Source organism: Podarcis liolepis (assembly GCF_965112155.1).
Source record: "Podarcis liolepis genome assembly, chromosome: 8".
NCBI lineage: Eukaryota > Metazoa > Chordata > Lepidosauria > Squamata > Lacertidae > Podarcis > Podarcis liolepis.
This window is the reverse complement of record NC_139560.1, coordinates 692,409-715,182: the sequence shown is the minus strand read 5'-3', so window position 1 is coordinate 715,182 and position 22,774 is coordinate 692,409. Positions and strand designations below refer to the sequence as shown.

At 51.7% G+C, this 22,774-nt stretch overlaps 2 protein-coding genes across 11 annotated transcripts in view; both read right to left on the bottom strand.

The window, feature by feature from the left end:
* Positions 1-11,704, bottom strand: part of WDR97 (WD repeat domain 97) — a 44,601-nt gene extending 32,897 nt beyond the window's left edge. For 7 of the 9 annotated variants that reach the window (XM_083516474.1, XM_083516476.1, XM_083516478.1 and 4 more), the window contains exons 1-5: positions 11,588-11,619; positions 4,987-5,180; positions 4,144-4,325; positions 1,712-2,301; positions 80-201 (exon numbers count right to left, since the gene is read on the bottom strand). In XM_083516474.1, coding sequence (XP_083372600.1) covers positions 80-201; positions 1,712-2,301; positions 4,144-4,325; positions 4,987-5,180; positions 11,588-11,604 — 1,105 coding nt within the window. In that variant the 5' untranslated portion in view covers positions 11,605-11,619. Of the gene's footprint in view, positions 1-79; positions 202-1,711; positions 2,302-4,143; positions 4,326-4,986; positions 5,181-11,262; positions 11,303-11,410; positions 11,444-11,587 lie in introns of those variants that run through there. The other 2 variants (XM_083516482.1, XM_083516481.1) reach the window with 2 other exon arrangements.
* A 4,180-nt stretch (positions 11,705-15,884) lies between these two features.
* MAF1 (MAF1 homolog, negative regulator of RNA polymerase III) lies at positions 15,885-21,666 on the bottom strand. 2 transcript variants are annotated; one of them, XM_083517033.1, is made up of 8 exons: positions 21,242-21,666; positions 20,030-20,173; positions 19,780-19,908; positions 19,077-19,242; positions 18,149-18,270; positions 17,698-17,817; positions 17,444-17,569; positions 15,885-17,234 (listed from the first exon to the last, which is right to left on the bottom strand). In XM_083517033.1, the coding sequence occupies exons 2-8, from the start codon at positions 20,110-20,112 to the stop codon at positions 17,213-17,215; spliced, it is 768 nt and encodes a 255-aa protein (XP_083373159.1). In that variant the 5' UTR covers positions 20,113-20,173; positions 21,242-21,666; the 3' UTR covers positions 15,885-17,212. The 2 variants fall into 2 exon arrangements, with proteins under 2 accessions (XP_083373159.1, XP_083373160.1); XM_083517034.1 differs by having other exon boundaries at positions 21,266-21,565.
* Positions 21,667-22,774: the final 1,108 nt, after the last annotated feature.

The following is a 22,774-nucleotide window of genomic DNA, read 5'->3' as shown; positions in this document are numbered from 1 at the left end:
TTCCTAGCGGCCGGGGGGGGGGATTCTTTAGTTGCCCTTCTCTCCGCATCCTGGCTGAGAGTGACGCACCCACGCTCACCCGTGTGGCCCACAAAGACCATCTGAATGTGCCAGTTCTTGTCCCAGACCTTGATGGTTGTGTCCCGTGAGGCCGTGATGGCGCAGCCGATCACTTCGCAGTAGGTGAGGTCTGTGATCACCCTGGGAGAGAAGACGAAGAAGAGCAGCCCGGGTTACATCAGGTCCTTCTTGGACTGCGTGGTCTCCAGGATCCCTTACAACTCTACCACTCTATGATCTTATACTTCCATGGACCATGCAGACCAGCCCTCCGCTTCCCAAAGCAGCTCAGCCAGGTGGCTCTGGGGTATTAGCGGCAGGACACAAACCAAGAACCGCCTCCCTTTTCAGAGCCCCAGGGTTCAGTCACCACCACCACAACTTGTGGGAGAGAATTCTGGACGTTCATTGTGCTTTGTGCGCGAAGAGACGTTCTCTCTCTCTCTCTCTCCCGTCTATTTGGGATCTACTTCCCATTGGCTTCCTTGGATAAATGCACCCCCTCCCTCCGCAAGTCCCAAGTTTGGTTGCAAGTTGCTTTGGGTTGCCCTGGGCAATATAAAGTGACTAACAAATTTAAGAAAAACAAATAATGCTGGGGCCACAGGAGGTCAAGTGGAGGTGCTTCTCAGTCATGGGGGTGGGGTGGGGGTCAAACTAGCCGCAGCCTGGGTGGTGCGCAGTGGAAAATTCCACTGGGCCATTCTGAAGAAGCTCTCTAAGTGCGTTAATGATTAACTGATGATGTTCTCTGCTCTTACAGGTGAGTGTTTAACCTTAAGTCACATGATTAAGGTATTCAATTGCAAATTTGCCTTTTTGCAAGGGAGTTGCCTTTTGGCTCTTTGTTCCCAGGAACAGATGGAGAAGGAGGTGTAAATTACCCTCTCTGGGAGCTGTATAGACTTAGGCTGGATCCAGGCTCACATAAGCAAGCTATGGAATAAACATACCGGTAGCTTTGATTTTTGCAGATTGTAATTACAGTATTTTTTGCACCATAACACTCACTTTTTTCCTCCTAAAAAGTAAGGGGAAATGTCTGTGCGTGTTATGGAGGGAATGCCTATGGGTGGCATGCCTACGGATTTTCCTCCTCTAAAAACTACGTGCGTGTTATGGTCGAGTGCGTGTTATAGAGCGAAAAATACGGTATGTTATATATTTAAGAAGAAGAACCTGTGCTTGAATATGCATACACTTTCTGGAGGTACTATTGTTTTGTACCTGTTTTTGAAGAAGTTCCAGTTAGTGAAGCTTTGAATCTGATTTATGGGTCCAAATAATTTGTATTCTAATAGGATTCAGTTTTTATGCATCTGATTACTTCAAGCTGCACAATATTAATATCTGGAATAATTGTCTCCCTTAGTGGGTTGTGCAAGGCATTGCTCCGAATGATGCTTTTTATAGAGTGGGGTGTGGGGGCCACTGGAAATGAATTAACGGAACCACGTGGGTGGCAGACCAGAAAGGTTTGGGAACCGCTGCCTTAAATAGTCCAAGATGGAACAAGAAGGAACCTGCCCCAGCTCTGCCCCAAGAGAGCAGCACTGAAAGCCCATCCTTCCATGGGGGCCTCCCGTTCCCAGTGGGGGCCTCTCTCCTTGCTGGGAGGCCGGTTCTCGGCAGGGCCTGAAAGGAGCCTCACCTGTTGTGGAGCTCCTTCTTGAAAGAGAGGAGTTTCCCATTGGAGATATCCCAGGCAGCAGCGCCTGTCGTGCTGGAGGCGAAGCAGCGCTGGGGCTGCAAGCTGCTGGTATCCAGGGCGATGTGGGAGAAGACGTCTCCGGGCCCCAGGCCCTCGCTCAGGACGACGCGGCACTGCAGGCTCCGGCAGCCGTAGCGGAAGTCCCAGATGGTCAGGTTCCCGTCCCCCACGGTCACGATCCGGTTCAGGTTCTCGCTGTAGATCCCGCATCGGATGGGCATGGCGGAGCGGACCTGGGAGAGCAGCTGGAAGCCGGAGTCCAGGACCTGGAGGCCGCCCTCATCCCAAGCCACAAACTGGTTGGCCAGGGAGGCGTACAGGAGTCCCGCCATGGGGGCAGGGGCCCTCAGGCAGCTCTTGTAGGAGCCCTCCACCTTCAAGGAGTGCAGCTGGTTCTCCGAGTCGAGCACCACAAAGCGATTCCCCTGCACATCATGCGTCACGCACCGCACGGGGCTGCCCAAGGCTGAGCGACTCAGGTGCTGCAGGCCGTGGCGCAGGTGGATGGGCTTCAAGTCCTCCTTCTTCATCTGCAAGAGGAAGATGAAGGACAGGCAGCGTTGGCCCCACCTCCAGCAAGAGCATCGGGCTGAGTGGAGCGCTCTCTGCACCCACTTATTCCACGCCTGCATGAGCCTCGGGTCCCTTCCAACTCGACCATGTTATGATTCCTTTTCTGGAAGCTTCACAGGAGCTGCCCGTTCCTTGGACATGGGCAGAGACCCCTATGGGCACCAGGGGCTCAGACCAGTGGCCCAGGAAGGGGTGTGTGGCCAGCCCTGGGTGTCATCACTGAGGGGGGGGGGTGACAAAATGAATTAAAAAAAATTGGGCTCACAAAACTTTTTAGGAGTGATGTGGTGGCTTAGGTGCTACAGGTTCCACACTGCCTGTAACAGCAGCGTGGGACTTGTGTCTGCCTACTGCCTCTCCCTGCCCTACAGCTGAGGGGGAGGTGGAAGACCCTCATATCTATGGGACCACCTCTCCTGGTATGCCCCACGGAGGACCTTAAGGTCCACAAATAGCAACACCCTAGAGGCCCTAAGGAAGTCAGATTAGCCTCAACCAGAGCCAGGGCCTTTTCAGTGATGGCTCCGGCCTGGTGGAACGCTCTGCCTCATGAGACCAGGGCCCTGCAGGATCTGATTTCTTTCTGCAGGGCCTGTAAGGCAGAGTTGTTCTGCCTGGCCTTTGGCTTGGAATCAACTTGATTCCCTTCCCCTCTTTCCTTTTCCCTTTCTCCTCCTGTGATGGAACTCCTATTTGGGGACTTCCCTGGCTTTTTTCTGGCCCACGTAGGACCAGTCTGGATAGTTGGCCTTGGTGAAGACTTGACGTTTTCATCCCCAAAAAGTTTTTGATTTGAGTTCCTACTGAAATGAGGCTGCATTTTAATGTTGTATTTTAATCTTGTTTTTAAGCTGTATTTCAATCAATTGTTTTTATACCGGTGTTAGCCGCCCTGAGCCCGGTCTTGGCTGGGGAGGGCGGGGTATAAATAAAATTTAATAAAATCTAATAATAATAGAGGCTCTAAGCATCAGAGAGGCTTGACCCCCCCATGGGCGCAGATCACCCCCCCCCCCAAGCTGCAGGACATGCCCCCGCACCCGGCACCCGAGCGGTTAGCTACACCACTGACTATAGCTGTGAGGTCCCAGGGATCTTGGAGAGCTCTTGGGGAAGAGGAGGCCTTGATGGGAAACACCTTGATGGCAGAACAAAACAGGTTAAGGCAGGCCCCACAAAGGGAGCGGGCTCAGAATGGGAGGCAGAGGAGTTCAGGACATCCAACAGGGCTTGGCCCTGACGTTCTCTTTCATGGTCACCTACTTCGATTTCTTTAAAAGGATATGTGCCACATTCATGGAGTAAAAGGAGAGCAAAAGCTGCTCGCTTCAACAGCTGTGTTTTACTGCCACCTGTTGGAGGCAGAAAATGCCTCTGAAGGCCAGGTGCCAGGAATCCCAGGTGAGGAGAGGAGAGCCCTGAGGGACCTGGGTCTTTCTTGAGGGCTCACCCAGGCATCTTGTTGGCCCCTGATATTCAGAGCACATTTGCAGGGAGCAGGAAGAGAGGAATAAGGTACCAATGGATAACCATTCAAGGCACTGGATGTTCCCTTCCGCAAGAGGGTTCATGTGAGCCCCTCCAAAAGCCTGTTTGCAATGGCAGGAAACATCTCTGGGACACCTGAAGCAGCAGGATACTTGAGACAGGTGCATGGTGCCGTTTTCTGAGCAGGTCCGAGCGGCTGGTGCCCTGGCACCTCTCCTCTCCTGATCCCCAGGTGCTGAGGATTTCACTGAGACACAGCTGCCACACCTGGAGCCCCCTGGCCAGACCGGCTTCTTCCCCAAGAAATGTACCAGGTCCAGAGCGCGGCGGAGGCGTTTCTGGAGTTTGATCCAGTGCAGGTACCCCCTGCTTGGCTGAGCCTTGGGTACCGGCTGTGGCTTATTCTGCTTCTCCTCCTCTGCTTCCACCTCCTTCGTATTTTCAAAGGGCTCTAAGGACAGGCGCAGGCGCTTCCTTCGCTCTCCACGAGTGGCTGTTGGAGGAAGGTGGGAGCTGATAAGGATGTCACTCACAAGTGACCCGTCGGTTCCCTCCACACCCCTGTGAGGTGCTGTTCCGTTTCCCCCTTTTTACAGGAGGTACTCATTTGTACAGGGGGACGCGGGTGGCGCTGAGGGTTAAACCACAGAGCCTAGGACTTGCTGATCAGAAGGCTGGCGGTTCAAATCCCTGTGACAGGGTGAGCTCCCATTGCTTGGTCCCTGCTCCTGCCCACCTAGCAGTTTGAAAACACGTCAAAGTGCAAGTAGATAAATAGGTACCGCTCCAGTGGGAAGGTAAATGGCGTTTCCATGTGCTGCTCTGGTTCGCCAGAAGCGGCTTAGTCCTGCTGGCCACATGACCCGGAAGCTGTACAGCGGCTCCCTCGGCCAGTAAAGCGAGATGAGCACCACAACCCCAGAGTCGGTCACGACTGGACCTGATGGTCAGGGGTCCCTTTACTTACTCATTTGTACCTATTTGTCTCTGGGTCTCTCCCTCCCCACACCAGCCCCTGAGAGCATCACCCCTCAGGGACCACTCCTGGCTTCGCTCAGCAGCATGATGAGGCTGGTGAACACACCCAGGGGCAGGGTCTGGACCCCCCAGGGCTGCTATAAACACCACCTCCACCCCGATGCAACCCTGCTTACAGCTTCTGCGTTCCGCCTCCATCATCCCTGTAAGCTCTGCCTTGCTCTGGACAGCAGACTCCTCGTATGAGGGGTGAACAGAGCAGCTGATCCACACGGAGGATGCTGAAGGGCAAAGGGAACCAAACGCCTTCTTAGAACCTGCTAGGCTGGACTTGGAACCAGCTTTCAAGGCACGGGGTCCGCACTGGAACCTGGAAAAGTAGCAATAATATATTTTTTAAATAATTATGTTATTAAAAGCCCAGCCACCCTGGGTAACCATTAACCATGAGAGTGTTTCTGTAGAAATGCAGAGGGTTTTCAGCTCATCTGTTGGAAGCGACAAGGCAGAATTGCAAATTATAGTCCACATTTATTGGAGGTACTGTACCGTGCCTTTTCATATGTACATCCTGCTCAGTATTCCCCACAACAGTAGGCATGTCATAGGGAATTGGGGAGAAGATCCAGTGAGAGCCACCCAGGGAAGCCACCCATCCTAGCTCTCATCACACATCAACCTAAACCATGGATTCTTTAACAAACCATAAAGTCACCATGAGTTTTGTCCCGATGGTGATGGTGGTGGCGATTTATTATTATTATTTCTTACCCTCCCTTCACCATAAGGTCCCAGGGAAGGTTGCAACCATTTAAAATTCAGTAGTAAAAACAGTTTAAAACCAATTACAATCACAACTAGAGAGCGTCCTATCTCAGCACATAGCTGTCAACTTTTCTCTTTTCTTACGAGGAATCCTATTTGGAATAAGGGAATTTCCCTTAAAAAAAGGAAAACATTGACAGCTATGTCTCAGCAGGCAAAGGCCAGGCGAGGTAAAAGATCATGGAACTTTGAAGTGTCAGGCATAGCCCTATTGGCTTTAGCCCAAACGTAGCAGAGTTTTCCTGCACAGCGAGGAAGCTAGTTACGGTGGAAATGACTAGTCAGCTAGACTCAGAATAACTATTTACAGGATTTATTAAAAGGAAAAATAAAACCAGCAGAGTTTCTGCATACAAATAAAAGCAAAATAAATCCTCTCTTTCTCTCTCTCAAAACCATACACAGCACTTCTAACTCCTAACACACCTCACACCAAACTGTGCTAGCAATCCTAGATAACAGAGTTGAGTGCTGGTCGTTAACCAATCAGAGTAAGTAGTTTCTAGGTCAAGCAGACCTGGGCTTTCTGCCAAGAGTAAATTGACACCAGCTTGAGTTAATTGTGTGAAGCTAGAATCTGCAAGTTTCCCACGAGAACCAATTAACAGAAACTGAACACCCCCTCACAGATTCTGCTGAACAATTAACACCAAATACACCTATGTAGGAGATCATTTTTCCAGCAAACCTAAACCCTTGCACATTCGCTTGTTCTTTATCTTTGCCAATGGTTTAGTTAATACATCTGCTACATTTTCTTCACTTGATACATAAGTACAGGTGATTACATTGTCTTGTACACAGCAACGTACATTTTGGTATTTTACAGAGATATGTTTGGAACGCGATTTGAAACCCTCTGTTTTACTTAAGGTTATACAAGCTTGATTATCAATGTAAACTTGTACTGGTTCTCCACAATTTACATTTAAATCTGCCAACAAATGCTTGAAATAAATCACCTCGTTGCACAATTCACTCAATGCGGCGTACTCTGATTCCGTTGATGACACACTTACAACGTCTTGCTTGCGTGACCGCCAGCTGATTAAAGCTCCACCGACCATTATTACTAGTCCTGTGACAGATTTTCTATCTGGCAAATTTCCCCAGTCACTATCACAGTAGCAACTCAACATTTCGTCCTCGGAAGAATTTAATTGTAACATATAGCCAATTGTCTGTTTGAGATACCTCAGAACTTGTTTTACCCCTTTCCAGGCATTTAGTGTGGGTTTTGAGACCAATCTACTTAATATGCCTACTGCATAGCTAATATCAGGTCTGGACCACTGTGCTAAATACAATAAACTTCCAATTACAGAGTGATATACATCAGGATGTTCAAATTCAGGACTCTCATCTATATGAAGTGTTTTTATGAAACCTGGATCCATAGGCACCGCTGCCCCTTTGCAATCCTGCATCCTGTATGTAGTCAGTAGTTGTTTAACTTTGTTCTGCTGACTAATTAGGCAGCTGCCATCTTGGGCCCAGCACACTTCCAACCCTAGATATGTCCTAACCGGGCCTAAGTCCTTCACTTTGAACTTACTGGACAATTGCTTGGCAAACCTTTTAGTTTGTTTATCTGTTTTGCAAGCATACAAAACATCATCTACATAAATCAGACAAAACTCTTGATCACTGCCTGTACCACGTACATAAACACAATTGTCAGCTGTACTCTGCTTGAAACCAAATGACACTAAGGCCTCATGGAAACATTTGTTCCAAGATCTTGCAGCCTGTTTGAGACCATATAGAGCTTTGTTTAATTTCAACACTCTATTGGAACCTGTCTCATAACCAGGCGGTTCGGCTAGATACAGGTCTTCTGATATTGATGCATGTAAATATGCAGTCTGGATATCAAAATGGTTTAACAGGAGTTTTCTCTTTGCTCCAAGTGTTAGAATCAGCCTTACACTGTCCCCCTTAGCAGTAGGAGAAAAAAGTTTCGTCATAATCTTTTCCAGGCCTCTGAGAGTATCCTTGAGCCACTAAACGAGCTTTGTATTTGTACTCTCCTGTCACCAGAGGTTTAGGTTTGTACACCCACCTGCAGCCTACAATCTTTGCCCCCTCAGGCGCTGCTACTGGTGTAAAAACCTTGTGCTCATTCAGAGAGGACATCTCTTCCTCCATTGCCTGTTTCCAGCGCTCTGCCTCCTCTTTTGGTAACTTTAACACCTTCTGAAAACTCTTGGGCTCTGCAATTACACTAAACACATTTGCAGTATCAGGAGAAAAACGCACCGGAGGCACTCCTTTGTTTTGTCTTTTAGATCTTCTGGGAGAAAATTTTTCTTCTGACCCACTTTCCTCCTCAGAACTACGACCTCTCTTTTGTTGCTTAGCAACTGGTCTTTGGCTAACTCCACTTTCTTGAGAGCTCTTATCTGAACTTTCCTCCCCCTCAGACTCTGATTCTCTGTGTCTACTTTCAGAGTCATGAAGCTCCTGGGAAGGTTCAAACCAAACCTCAGTATTGGCATGTAGTCTCTCCCAGCCACTATGTTCACAAAAACTGGCATTCCTGGAGATCACAATGCCATTTGTCCCTTCAGCAAAGCGGAAACCTTTTCCCAGCTCCTGGTAACCCACAAACACTAACTGTTTGGTCTTAGGATCTCCCTTCTTTCTCATTTGTTTTGGAATTAATACCCAGGCTTTTGATCCAAACACATGCAAATGGTCAATTTTAGGTTTTTTCTGAAACAATTTAAAGTACGGGGTTGTACCTATTGTTTGATGAAAGAGCCTATTTTGGAGATAACACGCGGTGAGCATGCTCTCCCCCCAATAAGACATGGGCAAATCAGCATCATCAAGCATGGCAAACATCATATCTTGTAAAGATCTGTTTTTTCGCTCTGCAACGCCATTCTCCTCTGGGGAAAAAACGTTCGTTTTTCTATGCCCAATGCCACGCTTTTGTAACCAATCTTTAAAGGCATTTGACATAAATTCACCACCTCTGTCCGTCTGAATCCTTTTGAGTTTAACAGACAGAAATCTTTCCACAGATGCCACCCAGCCTTTAAACTTAGTGAACACGTCACCCTTATTCTTCATGGGAAAAACCCAAGAGTAACGCGTGGCGTCATCCACAATTGTTAGTGAAAAGCGCGATCCACCCCTGCTTACAGCAAATGGACCAATTACGTCCATGTGAACCAGCTGTAGCGGTGACTCACTAACTCTGTCACTTCTAGGGTAAGAGACTCTGTGGGTTTTAACCTTTTTACACACATTACAATCAAGGTACTTGTTACAACTCTTTAAATTACCCCCATCAGCCAATTCAGACATTTTTAGTACACTTTTCCAGCAAGCATGCCCCATTTTCCTATGCAATAAGTGCACACAGTTGTCATGTATAGCTTTGTTATTCACTGCAGGCTGAGATTTACTGACTACTGCTGCAACTTGAGATCCTGCTTTAAGCCAAAACAAGCCTCCCTCTGACTTAGCAGTGCCTAAAATCTCACCAGCCTTCTTAATAATGCAACTGTCTCCTTCAAAATACACTTTAAACCCAGCTTTTAGCAAACAATCTACAGACATCAGATTGCTCCTTAATGACGGCACACAAAGTACATTTTGCAGGCACTCACGAAGACAAGGAACAAAAACTGCACCCCCCGAAATCACTTCAGAAGTACTTCCGTCTGCTAGAGCCACCTGGCTGCGCTGTGCTGAGTTCTTGGAAACAAACAATTCATCTGAATTCACGATGTGGCGAGACGCTCCAGAATCGACCACCCAGACCGCTTGTTTCTCATCAGCAATCTTGACCTCGCCGGTCACCAGCTGAGCCGACTGTTTTCGTTTGAAGAATTTCCTTTTACGCTGCTGCTGCTGCTGATCTCGTCTCTGCTCCTGCACCGGCAACTGAGACTTGACCAACTCCAGACATTGTCGTTTTAGATGCGCTGAAGACCCACATCGGAAACAACGCCTAACAGCAAACGCTGACTCCTCACCAGTACGCTGCTTTTGCTTCACCTCTGGCACGGCATGAGAACTCCTTCCAAACCGCCCGCCAGTAGAAGTCTCTGCAGCCAACAACCTTTCTTGCCTCTTCTGCCATTCTTCAATCAAACGCCCAGTAACGTAACTGACTGATAAATCACGCTCCTGCATGCCTTCTAGAGACAAAACTAAATTATCCCAGCTTTCCGGGAGAGAACTCAAAATAATAGCCACCTTCTCCTGCTGGTCTAACGCACAGTCTCTTTCCTGTAGCGCAGAAAACTTTAACTGTAAACTGTGTAGGTGTTCCTGCATTGTAACCCCAGGCTGTAACATTGCCTTGTACAATGCCTTGCGAATGAACAGCTTGGAAACCGCTGTCTCACGCACATGAAGTTCTTTAAGTGCTTGCCACACACCTCTAGCTGTCTTGATTCCCCTAACATACGGCAACTGGGAATCTTCCAGCCCCAAGACAATTGTGGCCCTTGCTCTTTGGTCTTTATCGAGGTCTTCATCATCAGGCTTCGTAGGAAACTTACTCACCACTTGCCAGAGACGATCCCTCTGCAGCACTGCCTGCATGCGTTCTGACCACAGCAAGTAATTGGAGTCATTCAGACGCTCAAAAGCCATCTGAACTGGTTGTGAGGTCATCTTGAGAGCGATGTCCCTGGAACCCGGAACCAGCTACTCACGACCACCGAGAGAGAAAACAGGAACCACAGCACCCAGCACTCACACGCTGCAGCTGTTGTCCTTGAGTCCGCTGCGTCACCAGCTCACCACGGTCAGGAACCAGCCAGAGAACAACAACTTCTGGAACTACTGGAACCAACGCCGTTAATGCTGACACCACCGCAACTCAGGCTGGCAGCACAATGCCCATAACCTCATGGAACTTTGAAGGGTCAGGCATAGCCCTATTGGCTTTAGCCCAAACGTAGCAGAGTTTTCCTGCACAGCGAGGAAGCTAGTTACGGTGGAAATGACTAGTCAGCTAGACTCAGAATAACTATTTACAGGATTTATTAAAAGGAAAAATAAAACCAGCAGAGTTTCTGCATACAAATAAAAGCAAAATAAATCCTCTCTTTCTCTCTCTCAAAACCATACACAGCACTTCTAACTCCTAACACACCTCACACCAAACTGTGCTAGCAATCCTAGATAACAGAGTTGAGTGCTGGTCGTTAACCAATCAGAGTAAGTAGTTTCTAGGTCAAGCAGACCTGGGCTTTCTGCCAAGAGTAAATTGACACCAGCTTGAGTTAATTGTGTGAAGCTAGAATCTGCAAGTTTCCCACGAGAACCAATTAACAGAAACTGAACAAAAGAGATGCATGTTTCTTAATAAGATATCAAGATCCATCCCATCATCAGAAAGAATCTTTCAAGGGCAGGTTAGATGATGAAATGCAAATGTTTAAAAGCAACGTAAAAACCAGCCTGATCAGTTGTTCAATGTACGAGATGCGCTTTCCATCCGAGGGGAGCTCAGAATAACAATGTCCTGCTAAATGCAAATCTACAAAATGCAGGCCAGTGTATCATCAGAAGACCCCAAGGACACACACACACAGATCTTAGTGAAAAGCTATAGCACCCATTTCTTACACAGCTTCTCCCCCCTCAAAAAGTGCGGGTACCCCTCGGGAGGACCACCCTCTGGAGCTCAGGCCCAAACACCTGGCAACTCCACTTTCTTCCAGAGTGACAGCCCCATTTCTCTCAGAAGCCCTCGCAAAGGGCAGGCTGCCCCCCTGCACGCATCTCAGGCTGGGGCGGGGGGTGCGCCTGAGGCCCTCACAGGCCTCAGCATGGCCACCCTCCAGGAAGGGCACAGGATCAGGGCCTGGGAGGAGGAGCTGGCACCTCCAGGGGAGCCAAGCCCTGCCCAGGCTTTTGCCCAGCCCCATCCCTGGGAGAGCCTCCCATCGTCTCCTTTGGCTCCTGGGGCATCACACTGCCCACCCGCCACCTGGCAGCATTTACCTGGGGCCTGCGGGAGCCTGGTCCTGCCAGCCACGTTGCCATGGAGACAGGCGTTCTGTTGACTGGCAGGGCAGGCCGGGCCTGGTCCTCGGGGCAGGAAACAGGGATGCAGGCGGGCGCAGGGAGCCCTCCAGGCGGGCGCTGGCCTTGGCACGCCCAGAAGGGGCACAATGAGATGCCAGCCGGTCCTCAGGAGGGAACAGAGGTCCCTGCCTGTCCGCACTTGCATGTTGGCCCAGTTATTTATTCACTTATATATTGTGTTTCTGAAGGGACAGGATACGCAAATCCTGTCTGTGAAATCACCCCAGGCTTCAATAATCACCCCAGGCCTCAAAACTGTCCAAAATTCCCTTTCTCTCTCCTAAAATCCACAGCTACAGCTTTTCTGTGGATTCTCACAAGATGCTGCTCCAAAGGCCAAATGTTATTCTTTTATCAGCAGGAGAAGGCTTCGAAAAGCTAATGCATAGGCTCCGTTCAAAGCAGGCCTGAGAACTGAATCTTATCTCATTCTAGTTGCAAGACCTTTGGACATGCTGAAATCCTTTCCCTGGGAAGGGTGCCAAGAGTCCACAATAGTCCCAACATAGGAGCTTTCTGTTCATGCTCAGAGGAACTCAGGGCAGGACTCCTGAGGGAGGAGAAAGGGGAGGGAACTAGAAGGGGTATATAAATATGCTCTGTGCAAATGACTGTGTGAATCGTGCATGCTTTTTGTGACTTATCCCACTTGCTCCTTCTACCAGTTCATGGATGGTAGAAATAAAAGCCTTTTCTCCAAAACTATTCCTTGAGTGTCTGTTGACTCCCATTTTCCCTTTCCCGGGCGCAATATTTTTCCCACCCGAGGGCAAAGCCTCATAAGGCTACATTTCCACCCCACCTTTTCCTTCAAGGATTCAAGGTGGCCCATATGGGTTTTCTTCCTTCTCATGTTCTCCTCACAACAGCCCTACAAAGTAGGCTAGGCTGAGAGGCAGCGACTGGCCTCAAGGTCATGCCCAGCCAGCTTCATGGCGAACCAGGGATTGGGATGCTGCTCTCGCCCAATCCTGGTAGGGCGCTCTAACCACTGCCCCACCCTGCAACCCAAGGAGGGCTTTGAGGATGAGATTGCCGTCTCTCACCCCAGCAAGGGGTCAGTTTCCCGGAAGAGGGAGAAAGGCTGCCTCCGGACTCAGCTCAGTTAGGGGTCTTCCTTCTATGACACCTGTGCACCTTTGGGGAGAGGGTGCAATTCAAAAGGGGGCTCCGTATTGTTAGCAGAGGAGGAGCGGCTTCTCACGAACGCACCAGGAGCAGGAAGCCAGGCTCTGCCCCCTTCAGTGCCCACCTTTCGGAATGAGTTCTTGAAGGGCAGCAGGAGGGAAGCAGGAGAGGATGGAGAGACTCGCCTGTGAAGAAAAGCTGCAGCGTCTTGGGGAAGGAAGATTAAGGGGTGACATGACAGAAGTTCATGGAGAAAGTTGAGAGAGAGAAGTCCTCTCCCTCTCACAACCCTGGAACTTGCAGACATCCCACAAAGCTGAATGTTGGGAGATTCAGAAAGTCCTTCTTCACACAGTGCAGTTAAACCATGGAACTCCCTCCCCCAGGAGACAGTGGTGGATGGCTTTGAGAGAGAATTAGGCAAAGGGGTACCAATAATAATAATAATAATAATAATAATAATAATATATTATTTATACCCCGCCCATCTTGCTGAGTTTCCCCAGCCACTCTGGGCAGCTCCCAATCGAGTGTTAAACACAATGCAGCATTAAATATTAAAAACTTCCCTAAACAGGGCTGCCTTCAGATGTCTTTAAAATAAGATAGTTGCTTATTTCCTTGACATCTGATGGGAGGGCGTTCCACAGGGCGGGCGCCACTACCAAGAAGGCCCTCCGCCTGGTTCCCTGTAACCTCACTTCTCGCAATGAGGGAACCGCCAGAAGACCCTCAGCGCTGGATCCCAATGGCTACCAGCCCGAGTGATTCTGCTCTGCCTCCATGGTGGCTCTGCTCTGCACTCCCCGTTGCGAGGAATCAATGCTTCCAAACCCTAGAAACCCCAGCCAGCTCTCCCTTGCAGGGCAACAGCACAAAGCGTAGGCTAAGGGCCGTGAGTCGCACAGCACTGGCACCAGATCAAGCAGCTGCCAATGGTCTGTGTCCCCTGTGACTTCCTGGAACCAGCAGGAAGAGGAAACTGATGAGCAGGAAGCATTCAGGTGCCACAGGTGACGCCCCCCCCCATGCCAGGGCAAACTTTTAAGGAATATTGTGGGACTTCTGTTGGGAAGGGGGAATACTGACCAGGACGGACACTTGAACCCAGCAGCTGAAACTGAGGCAGGCCCAGTTGAATTCCATTAGCCTTCCCTACCACAAGGAGTCAGAAGAATATAAAATTGCCAGCATCCTTTCCTCACAGTGGCTGACCAGATGTCCTTTATTTTCCTTCCTTTATACACCACCTTTATCTTCCAAGGATCTCAAGGCGGCCTGCATGGTTCTCCTCTCCATTTCATCCTCATAACCACCCTGTGAGGGAGGTTAGGGCTTTTTTGAGAGAGCCCAGCAGGCACTAGAGTTTGTTACACACACTGTCTCTTTACCTGCCTGCATTTGTTTTGGGGCAGGAAACATACGGGAGGACGAGGGCAATGTTAATTGGTTGATAATGATTTATGTAGAAAGGTGGGGAGAACATATTATAAATAAAGGTTGAAATCAAGCTCAGGCTTAGCGAGCAGTCCCCCAGATTACTCCCCCCCCCCAGCACTTGGTGGAGCTGCCCCCTTGTCCCACAAATTAAGGCAGACTTGGTCTGTAATGCTTGCAGTGCTGCAACTTTGCCCCCTTCTCAGATGTCAGTGGAGAAACAGGAACTTCAGAAGTGAAGAAGCCGATGGAAAACATTGAGAGTCACCACTGGCAACATCTCTCCCACCCAGTTGGCACCAGTGGACGGAAGCAATCCAAAGCAGAGGGTCTTTTGCCAGAATCCAATTTTGGCACAGGCTAACATGGCCGTGGTCTAAACCACTGAGCCTCTTGGGCTTGCCGATCAGAAGGTCGGCAGTTCGAATCCCCACAACGGGGTGAGCTCCCCTTGCTCTGTCCCTGCTCCTGCCAACCTAGCAGTTCAAAAGCGCGTCAAAGTGCAAGTAGATCAATAGGTACCACTCCAGCGGGAAGGTAAACGGCGTTTCCGTTTGCTGCTCTGGTTTCACCAGAAGTGGCTCAGTCATGCTGGCCACATGACCCAGAAAAACTGTCTGCGGACAAACGCCAGCTCCCTTGGCCTGTAAAGCGAGATGAACACCACAACCCCAGTCGTTCGTGACTGGACTGAACTGCCAGGGGTCCTTTGCCTTTTTTCTAAACACTGGCTTCCTGGGTGTGGTCTTGCAGGTTCCTCCTGAAGACGGGGCCTCCAGCTCTGGCCTGAGGCTGCTCCTCCCCCAGTAACCCCATGCAGTGGAGGCGAGGGGGGCAAGCTTCAGATTACACAGACACCCCCCTTGTTGAGACTTTCTTGTCCCAGCAGGCATTTTAAGGAAGTGTTCTGGTTTATGATACTTTTATTATTTCAACGTCTATATGGTTTTTAGACACCACTTAGAAATGCTACTGATTAAATGGTATATAACTGTCTTAAATAAATAACACACACACAAACACACATTCAAACCAGTTAGATTGAAAGCTTGACTGTCTAGGCTCAGTGAAGATACAACTGCCCCACGTCCCTCTACCAAGGTGTGAGCCAGGACTGGCTGACCTTTGCATGTTGCTGGCAGGGTGGAGGAAGAGGCCTCAGAGTACTGGCGCATGTGGATGATGTCACCACCCCCCAACCCGTGAGCCACACTGTGGTCCAGACCCGACCCCTGACGTTGTGCCAGTTCAGGGGCAAGAGTGCTATTTCTTAACCCTCCAGAACTACCCTCTGTCTGGCCACACATACAATTCACCCCTGGGATATCAAGGCAGACTTACCAAGGACAGGGAGAGAATTCTAGAAATCATTTTGCTCTGTTGTTCTTTGCCTGCCCCAAAGAGAGCCAAAGAGGCTGGGGCAGAAATGCAAGAGCAATCCTGAAGGATGAGGCTGACCCACAGAAGCGCACAACACCCCACCTGTTGCGCTCACAGCTACAGCTTCCCGGGAACAAGTAAGTTCTGAGAGGACTGTGGGGGGGGGGCAGTCACAGAGCAGGCCCTTCCCTCTGGCACCCTCTCCCCCTAGCCGGATGCTCCTTCGAGGAAACAGAACGATGTCAAGTCTCAGGGAGAAAAACGTTTATAACTGCAACAATAAAATTGCTAGGCAACAGAATTAAACAGGAGGTGGCAAACAAGCCAGTGGATCTAAAGGGAAAGAGGCCAAGGGGTGCTCCAAAATCACTTGCTGCCTAGCACAGGGGCAAGGGAAGCAGCGGGAAGCAGCAGCAGCGGGGAAGCCTCAAGGGGACCAAAGGCAGGCTACTTCTCAATTCAACCTTTTCTTTTGGGGGGGGGGAGGCAAACAGGGGACCAGGCCTGTTGTTCTTGGCAGGTTGCTCCAAATGGTGGGCCTGGAGTGATTTTGCCCAGATGAGAAGCCAAGGGATAGAGGCCCCTACAGCCACAGCCCTCTGGAATCAGATCACAAGACTGCAGAAAAGACGGCAAGACACCCCCTGCGCCCCCGGAGGGAATCCAAGTCAGTGCAAGAGAAAGGGGGGCACTTTCACAGCCCCATAGTATGATGGCAAGGACACGAGAGCAGCCCCCTTCTGCTCTGCCAGCACCAATGTTCGTTCCTTCAGCTCTTGAGCAGAGGAGGTACCAAGCGCTCCCTCCTACCAACCCAGAAATGAGTCCGTTGGGCTACAGAGTGGAGCCTGAAAGGAGGAAGAGGTGGGCATCAGGTGGAAGGAGGCTGGCATTGGAAAGGGTCAGGGAGGGTGGACGGGGGAGACATGAGCACAGAGGTTTGGGCTGGAATATAAAAATAAAACTCTATGAGCCCTTGGGGGAAAGCAAAGCAGCCAAGCCACCAAGGTGCCCAACCCCCGACTTCTGCCAGTCCAGGACACTCGGCACCAATGTCTTTTGCGGTCAAAAACAAGGGAGGGGAAGGTGCCATCCTCAGGAAATCCAGCTTCTGCATGTTGTGCAGTCTTTAGCAGGTTGTAGCATCTGGAAGTCAGCAGAAAGGGGCCACAGACACTTGAAACTGACGGACAAATCTCCAGGGAGGGTCAGTCGGAGAGGGTCCAGCGTCCTGAGGATAGAGAGGCACAGCCCCAAACCCAGGCAGGGGCAGTCTCTCCACTATGGTGGCTGCAGCTGCGGCTGCAGATGAATGGAGGGCATTTGCTCTGACGCCACTTGGAACAGAAAAGTGCTTCTTGGGGGCCGGACAAAGTTTCCAGTGCTGCAGGGGTGCCAAAGCCTGCAGGCGGGCAAAGGGACTGGCTGGCAGCATCCTTGGGAGTCTGGAGGCACCAGCTGGTCAGGCAGCATCCACAGGGCCAATAGGCAGAGCAACACGACGATGCCGGGCTAGTCTGGGGGAACACGCTGGAGGAGCCGTCCTCAGAGGGGGTGCAAAAAGAGCCCAAGAAGTCACATGCAGATCACTTGTCTCCTGCAGACAGGAAAGGAGGTCCTCAGCACCCCACAGGGAGAAGCAAAGCCCACCCAGCACCTCGCTCCCAGGAGGGGCCACCAGCTGAGCTGCAGGCCACACAGAGGTTGCTGCTGTCCCCAGCTGGGACCCTTAGGCCTTTTCCAGCTCTGGCAAACTCCAGTGGGGGGAGCAGGCCCACAGGGGCTTCTGACCCCAAGCCCCCTCACCTATCCTCCTCAATGCTGGCCCCGTCCTCGTCGCGGGGGCCGGCCGCCTCCTCCTCCTCCGCATCATCCTCGCTCAGATCCATGTTCAGCTCATTTCCCGCTTCGGGGTGAGGGTATGTGGAGCCACTGCAGAAAGAGAAGCCCACCACATTATGTCTCCCAAGGCCTCAAGCTGCCCTTTGGACCAGGAAGGGGACCCAGGGAGCAGGGGGGGGGGAGGCCTCGAAACCTGCCACTTTGGCAGGGACCCTGACCTGATGGAACGGCAGGTGAAAAAGACAATCCGCTTCAACCGCTTGTTGTAGAAGAAGTAGTTGAAGGACCACAGGCTGCCCTCTTCTCCGAAGGGGTCCGAGTCCAGGTCCGGGTTGTAGCTGCATTGGCAGGAAAAGCAGAATAATAATAATAATAATAATAATAATAATAATAATAATAATAATAATAATAATAATTTGTTATTTATACCCCGCCCATCTGGTGGGTTTCCCTAGCAACCCTGGGCAGCTCCCAACAGAATATTAAAAATGCAATAAAACATGAAACGTTAAAAACTTCCTTAAAGAGGGCTGCCTTCAGATGCCTTCTAAAAGACAGATAGTTGTTTATTTCCTTGACATCTGGTGGGAGGGTGTTCCACAGGGCAGGCTGCTAGCAAAGCAGCACCCACCCACCCCTTGGTGCCCGAGAGCAGCACTGGGAGCCCACCTGTAGATGTCACACTCCGAGAGGCAGATCTCCTGGTCCACAGCGTCCCACAGGTGGGGCTTCAGGGCGCTGAAATCCTCCCGCACAGCAGAAAAGAGGCTGCAGTTCACAGCATTCACCACCTGAAACAGACCCAGGGGGAGCTTGGTGAGGGCCTGGTGCTGCAAAGAGGGAGGGGGCGCAGGTGTACGTTTGCCCCCCACCATCCCTGCACTGTCCCCAGGCGGCTACAGCGTGGCCCTGCAGCAGCTCAAGCGTGGGAGGCTTCAGGTAGACAGAACGGATGCAGCTCCTCCCAGTCCTAGACCAGGTGAAGGGGCCAGGGAAGCCCCAGCCTTGAGCTGGACTGCAGAGGGGCATCCTCCAAGAGATAGACAGGTGGGGCCTGTCTAGGACAGCAGATGCAGGTTCCAGCGGGAGAGCTGGGTGGGATCCAGGGGCATCCAAGCTGGAAAAGGGACCAGATATGCCAACGGGTTGGCCTGATCCATCCCATACAGGTAACCTTTCCATCAGTCTGCAAAAATCCTAGGAGGCAGGAAGCAGGTCCTCAGTAGCACCACCAACCGCAGGGAGGGGTTTCATGCCAGGCGGATGTTTCCCCACCCCAAGCATCTCAGGGGCAAACAATGCCCCTTTCTCTGTGGGAAGAGGGCAAAGAATGGGAGGGAGATGGAGCCCTTGGGTCAACGTGAAGGAAATCCTGCTCCACCTTCTCTAGAGGCCGCTCCCTGGGACCCTGGCACTTTTCAATGCAGTGGGGGGGGGGAGGTGGAGAAGAATTGGCAGGCATCCATGCAAAAAGCAGTGCTGGAGAACTGCTACCACATGTGGGGCTATGAGACCCGGGATGACAAGGAGGGCCACGAGATCTGCTGACTTGTGTGGGGCCTGAAGGCCAGATTATCATAGCAGGGTGGGGGCTTACCCAGTTGAGACTTGGCTCCCGGCTGAATTCGTGGCTCTTGGCAGCGCTGAAGTCGTAGTCAGGACGGAAGGACTCGTTGAGGGTGGCTATCAGGTAGAAGAGGGTCTTGCGGCTGCATTTGTCACTGAGGGGGCCCTCCTCATCGCCACTTTGGCTCTTGCTGAGCCTAGCGCACAAGGGACAGGATGCGGTCAGTTACCTCCGCCTGGAGGAAGCCGTGGTCATCAGGCCATGGCCTTGGAATCTGCCATGTACTTTTCCCAGTGCTAAGGTGCAGGAAGATCTGGGCTGTGCGGAATCATCTTGACACAACAGCCTCAAAGCACCAGCTGAGAAAGGGCAGGGCCTGGGATGCTCCAGAGAACAGCAGCAGCATTTCATGTAGCATTAAACCAAGAATGGGGGACTCCAGTGTTAGTGGACTCCCAACTCCCATCGGCCCCAGCAAGCCGAGAACAGAAAGTTCTGAGTTCCCCTGGCAATATTTTTAATATTTTATTGGAAGCCACCCAGAGTGGCTGGGGAAACCAAGCCAGGTGGGTGGGATATAAACAAACAACAACAATAATAATTATTATATGGTGAGACTCTCCTGGCTTACAGAACTCTGATCCAGCCCACTGACCTGCAAGGCCAAGTGAAGCTGGTGATGATGAGCCAGCTCTGCCTCGTCTGTGTGGGGCGAGGAAGAGACAGCACATACCTGCTGGGGCTGATCCCGGTGGTTTGAGGTGGGGACAAGGCCTCAAGCACATGGGGCTGCCCTTCCTGGCAGAACTGCTTGAAGAGGTGCTTGTCGTCCCCGGCCATCTTGCAAGAGTAGCTCTCAATCCTGAGGGAAGACAGGCAAGACTCAGCTGGAGGGGAGGTGGGGGTGTATCTCAGTTTGGAGAGGCCTCTGAGCTGCAGAAAAGCACCCTTGGGGCCAGTTCAGGAACTGCCTTGCCACTCACCTGCCAATGATGTGTGCATCTCCCGTTTCCACCGTCAGCTGGGAGTTTAGGGCTTCAAAACTTGAGTTTTCCAACAGCTTCATTTTTTGTACCTCCTGGCGCTGGACTAAATTCTCAGTATTAACGCTTCTAGGTTGGAACTTCCTGGCAGTGACAGAGAGAGAAGGGCTTGTTAATTGACACCTCAGAAGAAGTTGGGCTCTGCTGCTGCCCACCCACAGGGGGACACTATACTCAAAGCCTATCAAAAAAGCAAACAAGGAAGAAGGCCAGCACTGGCTCTGGAAGACCAGCAAGGCAGGGATGCAGATGACACTCCCCCCCCCCCCCAGCTCTAGTCAGCACCTGTGAAATACTTCAGGGGAAAAGGGGAGAGTTTTGTGATATCCAAGCCTTGACATCTCCCATCTGGACCTCAACTCCAAAAATGCTACCCAACCATAATTCCATGCACTCCGTTGCACTTGGCCTCCAGATCTGCGTTAAATAAAGTAACAGTCTCTGTGGAGGAGGCAGCTGGGAAATTATCTGAGGAGAATCGTGAGGTTAAGAAGAAAGGGGCTTGGTGCAGGCGGATGTGACAGCATTAAAAGAGGAGAGAGAAAAGAGTTACGTGATCAAATGGTGATCCTAGAAATGTGTCCTAGAATCCTCCTGGAGATTTTCTGGGGTCCTCGCTGTTTTGATTTTCTAAGGGAAATGTGATCACGAGAAACGTTCTCCGGGGCTAGCGAGCATTTGCTTTGCTCTCCCCCGTGGAGGCTCATGCATAGCCTGGGTGAGAGGCAAAGACTGGTCCCGAAGTCACGTCTGGCTGGGATGGAAAGAGGAGGCGCAGAAGGAGGGGGGAGCTGGAAGGGACCCCCAGAGTCATCTAGTCCAACCCCCGCGGTGCAGGAATCAGAAGACCGGCCAGGCCCCCGAGGAGCTTCGGGGGCTTCAGCCTCGGGGGCGGAACGCGGCTCGGCTCCGCGGGAGGGCCGAGGATGAGCGTCAAAGACTCCAACGCCCACCCGCCCCGCGCAGGAGACGGGCCTCCAGCTCCCCTTCCCGCCCTGCCCCGCCCTCCCTTCCCCAGGCCGGGCCTCCGAAAGACTCGGCTTCCCATGATGCCCCGCGGCACCAAGGACGGCGCCCGCCGAGGCGGCCCCCGCGCGGGGCATGCCGGGAAGCGCAGTCCCGCCCCTCGCGGCCCGGGGCCCCGTTACCCACCTGCCCCGGGCGGGGTCCCGCTACTCCTCCTCCTTCAGGGGCTGCGCGCCGTCGAGCAGCGCAGGCCGCGGGGGGAACTCGAAGCGGGCGTGGCCGCCTCAGCCGCCGTCGCCTCAGCCGCCGCCTGGGCCCGTCTCCGCCCGGCGGCCCTCAGGGGCCCCGCAGACCCGGCCATGGCCCCGCTTGCTCGGCACCACGAGGCCGCCAGTCGAGCGCCCGGTGCGGAGTCGCTTTCCCGGCCGCCCTCCTTTCCTTCCTTCCTTCTTTCCTGTCAGGCGAAGCGACCCACTTGACTCTTCGGGCTTCGAGCAGAGGACGACAACAAGAGCGAGCGGCTCCGCCCCGCGCGGGCAGCCATTGGGCGCCAGCCTGGTCCGCCATCTCCATTGGAGGAACCGGGTGCCCATCACTCGAGCTGACGCATCCCAGTGGCTCCCCTGCACGCTAATCAACGGCCTGTGTCCAGCCCCACCCGTTGGGATAGAGCCGGGCTCTCATTGGCGCTCGCCTCTAGGCGCTGTCGAGCCGAGCGGGGAACAAAGGAGGGGCGGGGCGGCTGTCACTCAACGGGGAGGGGCCACGCCCCTTTCCCAGAGGGCGGGGGAGGGCGCCGTTTGAGGGATTCCGCTTCGCCCAGGAAGCCGCAATGCTTTTCCTTCGGGGAAGGCCAAGCAATCTTTTAAAAGACCAGTATTATTCATTTCATTTCAAAAACTGCCCGCTGCTTTTTCCATATGAAGCAGCCACAAGAAAGATGCTAATAATTTAAAACCAACCTAGGATATCTCCGCAGCAAAACCAGCGCAAATTCATTGAAAGGAATGATGTTGTTGTTGTTTAGCCATTTAGTTGTGTCCTCCTCTTCGTGACCCCTGGACCAGAGCACGCCAGGCCCTCCTGTCTTCCACTGCCTCCCTCATGCTGGTAGCTTCGAGAACACTGTCCCACCTTCTCGTCCTCTGTCGTCCCCTTCTCCTTGTGCCCTCCATCTTCCCCAACATCAGGGTCTTTTCCAGGGAGTCTTCTCTTCTCCTGAGGTGGCCAAAGTCTTGGAGCCTCAGCTTCAGGATCTGTCCTTCCAGTGAGCACTCAGGGCTGATTTCCTTCAGAATGGAGAGGTTTGATCTTCTTGCAGTCCATGGGACTCTCAAGAGTCTCCTCCAGCACCAGAATTCAAAAGCATCCATTCTTCGGTCTTCTTTATGGTCCAGCTCTCACTTCCATACATCACTACTGGGAAAACCAGAGCTTTAACTATACGGACCTTTGTTGGTGTAGCAGGAACCCCCCACCCCAATCATTCAGTCTGTACAAACTTCACACACACTCACACACTACATATGCCACACTTCTGTTATAAATTCATAGAAAAATCAACCATACATCGGATTTGCACTGTTCCGTTTTTATTTTACTCCATGAAGGAAGGACTACAAAATGGGGAAGGTTTGATACAGGCCAGCCATAATCCCTTCACCATCCCAGCACATCCACAGGAGCCCTGCCCAGTTGCTATGCCAACCCTGATGGTCC

Excerpts from the sequence above, each read along its gene's own strand:
- MAF1 (XM_083517033.1), bottom strand. The coding sequence starts at position 20,112 with ATGAAGCTGTTGGAAAACTCAAGTTTTGAAGCCCTAAACTCCCAGCTG. Across the intron at positions 18,271-19,076 it reads GGGAGCCAAGTCTCAACTGG|GTGGTGAATGCTGTGAACTG; the intron begins GTAAGCCCCCAC and ends GGTCTGTTTCAG. Across the intron at positions 17,570-17,697 it reads TTCACCTGCCGTTCCATCAG|TGGCTCCACATACCCTCACC; the intron begins GTCAGGGTCCCT and ends CTCTTTCTGCAG.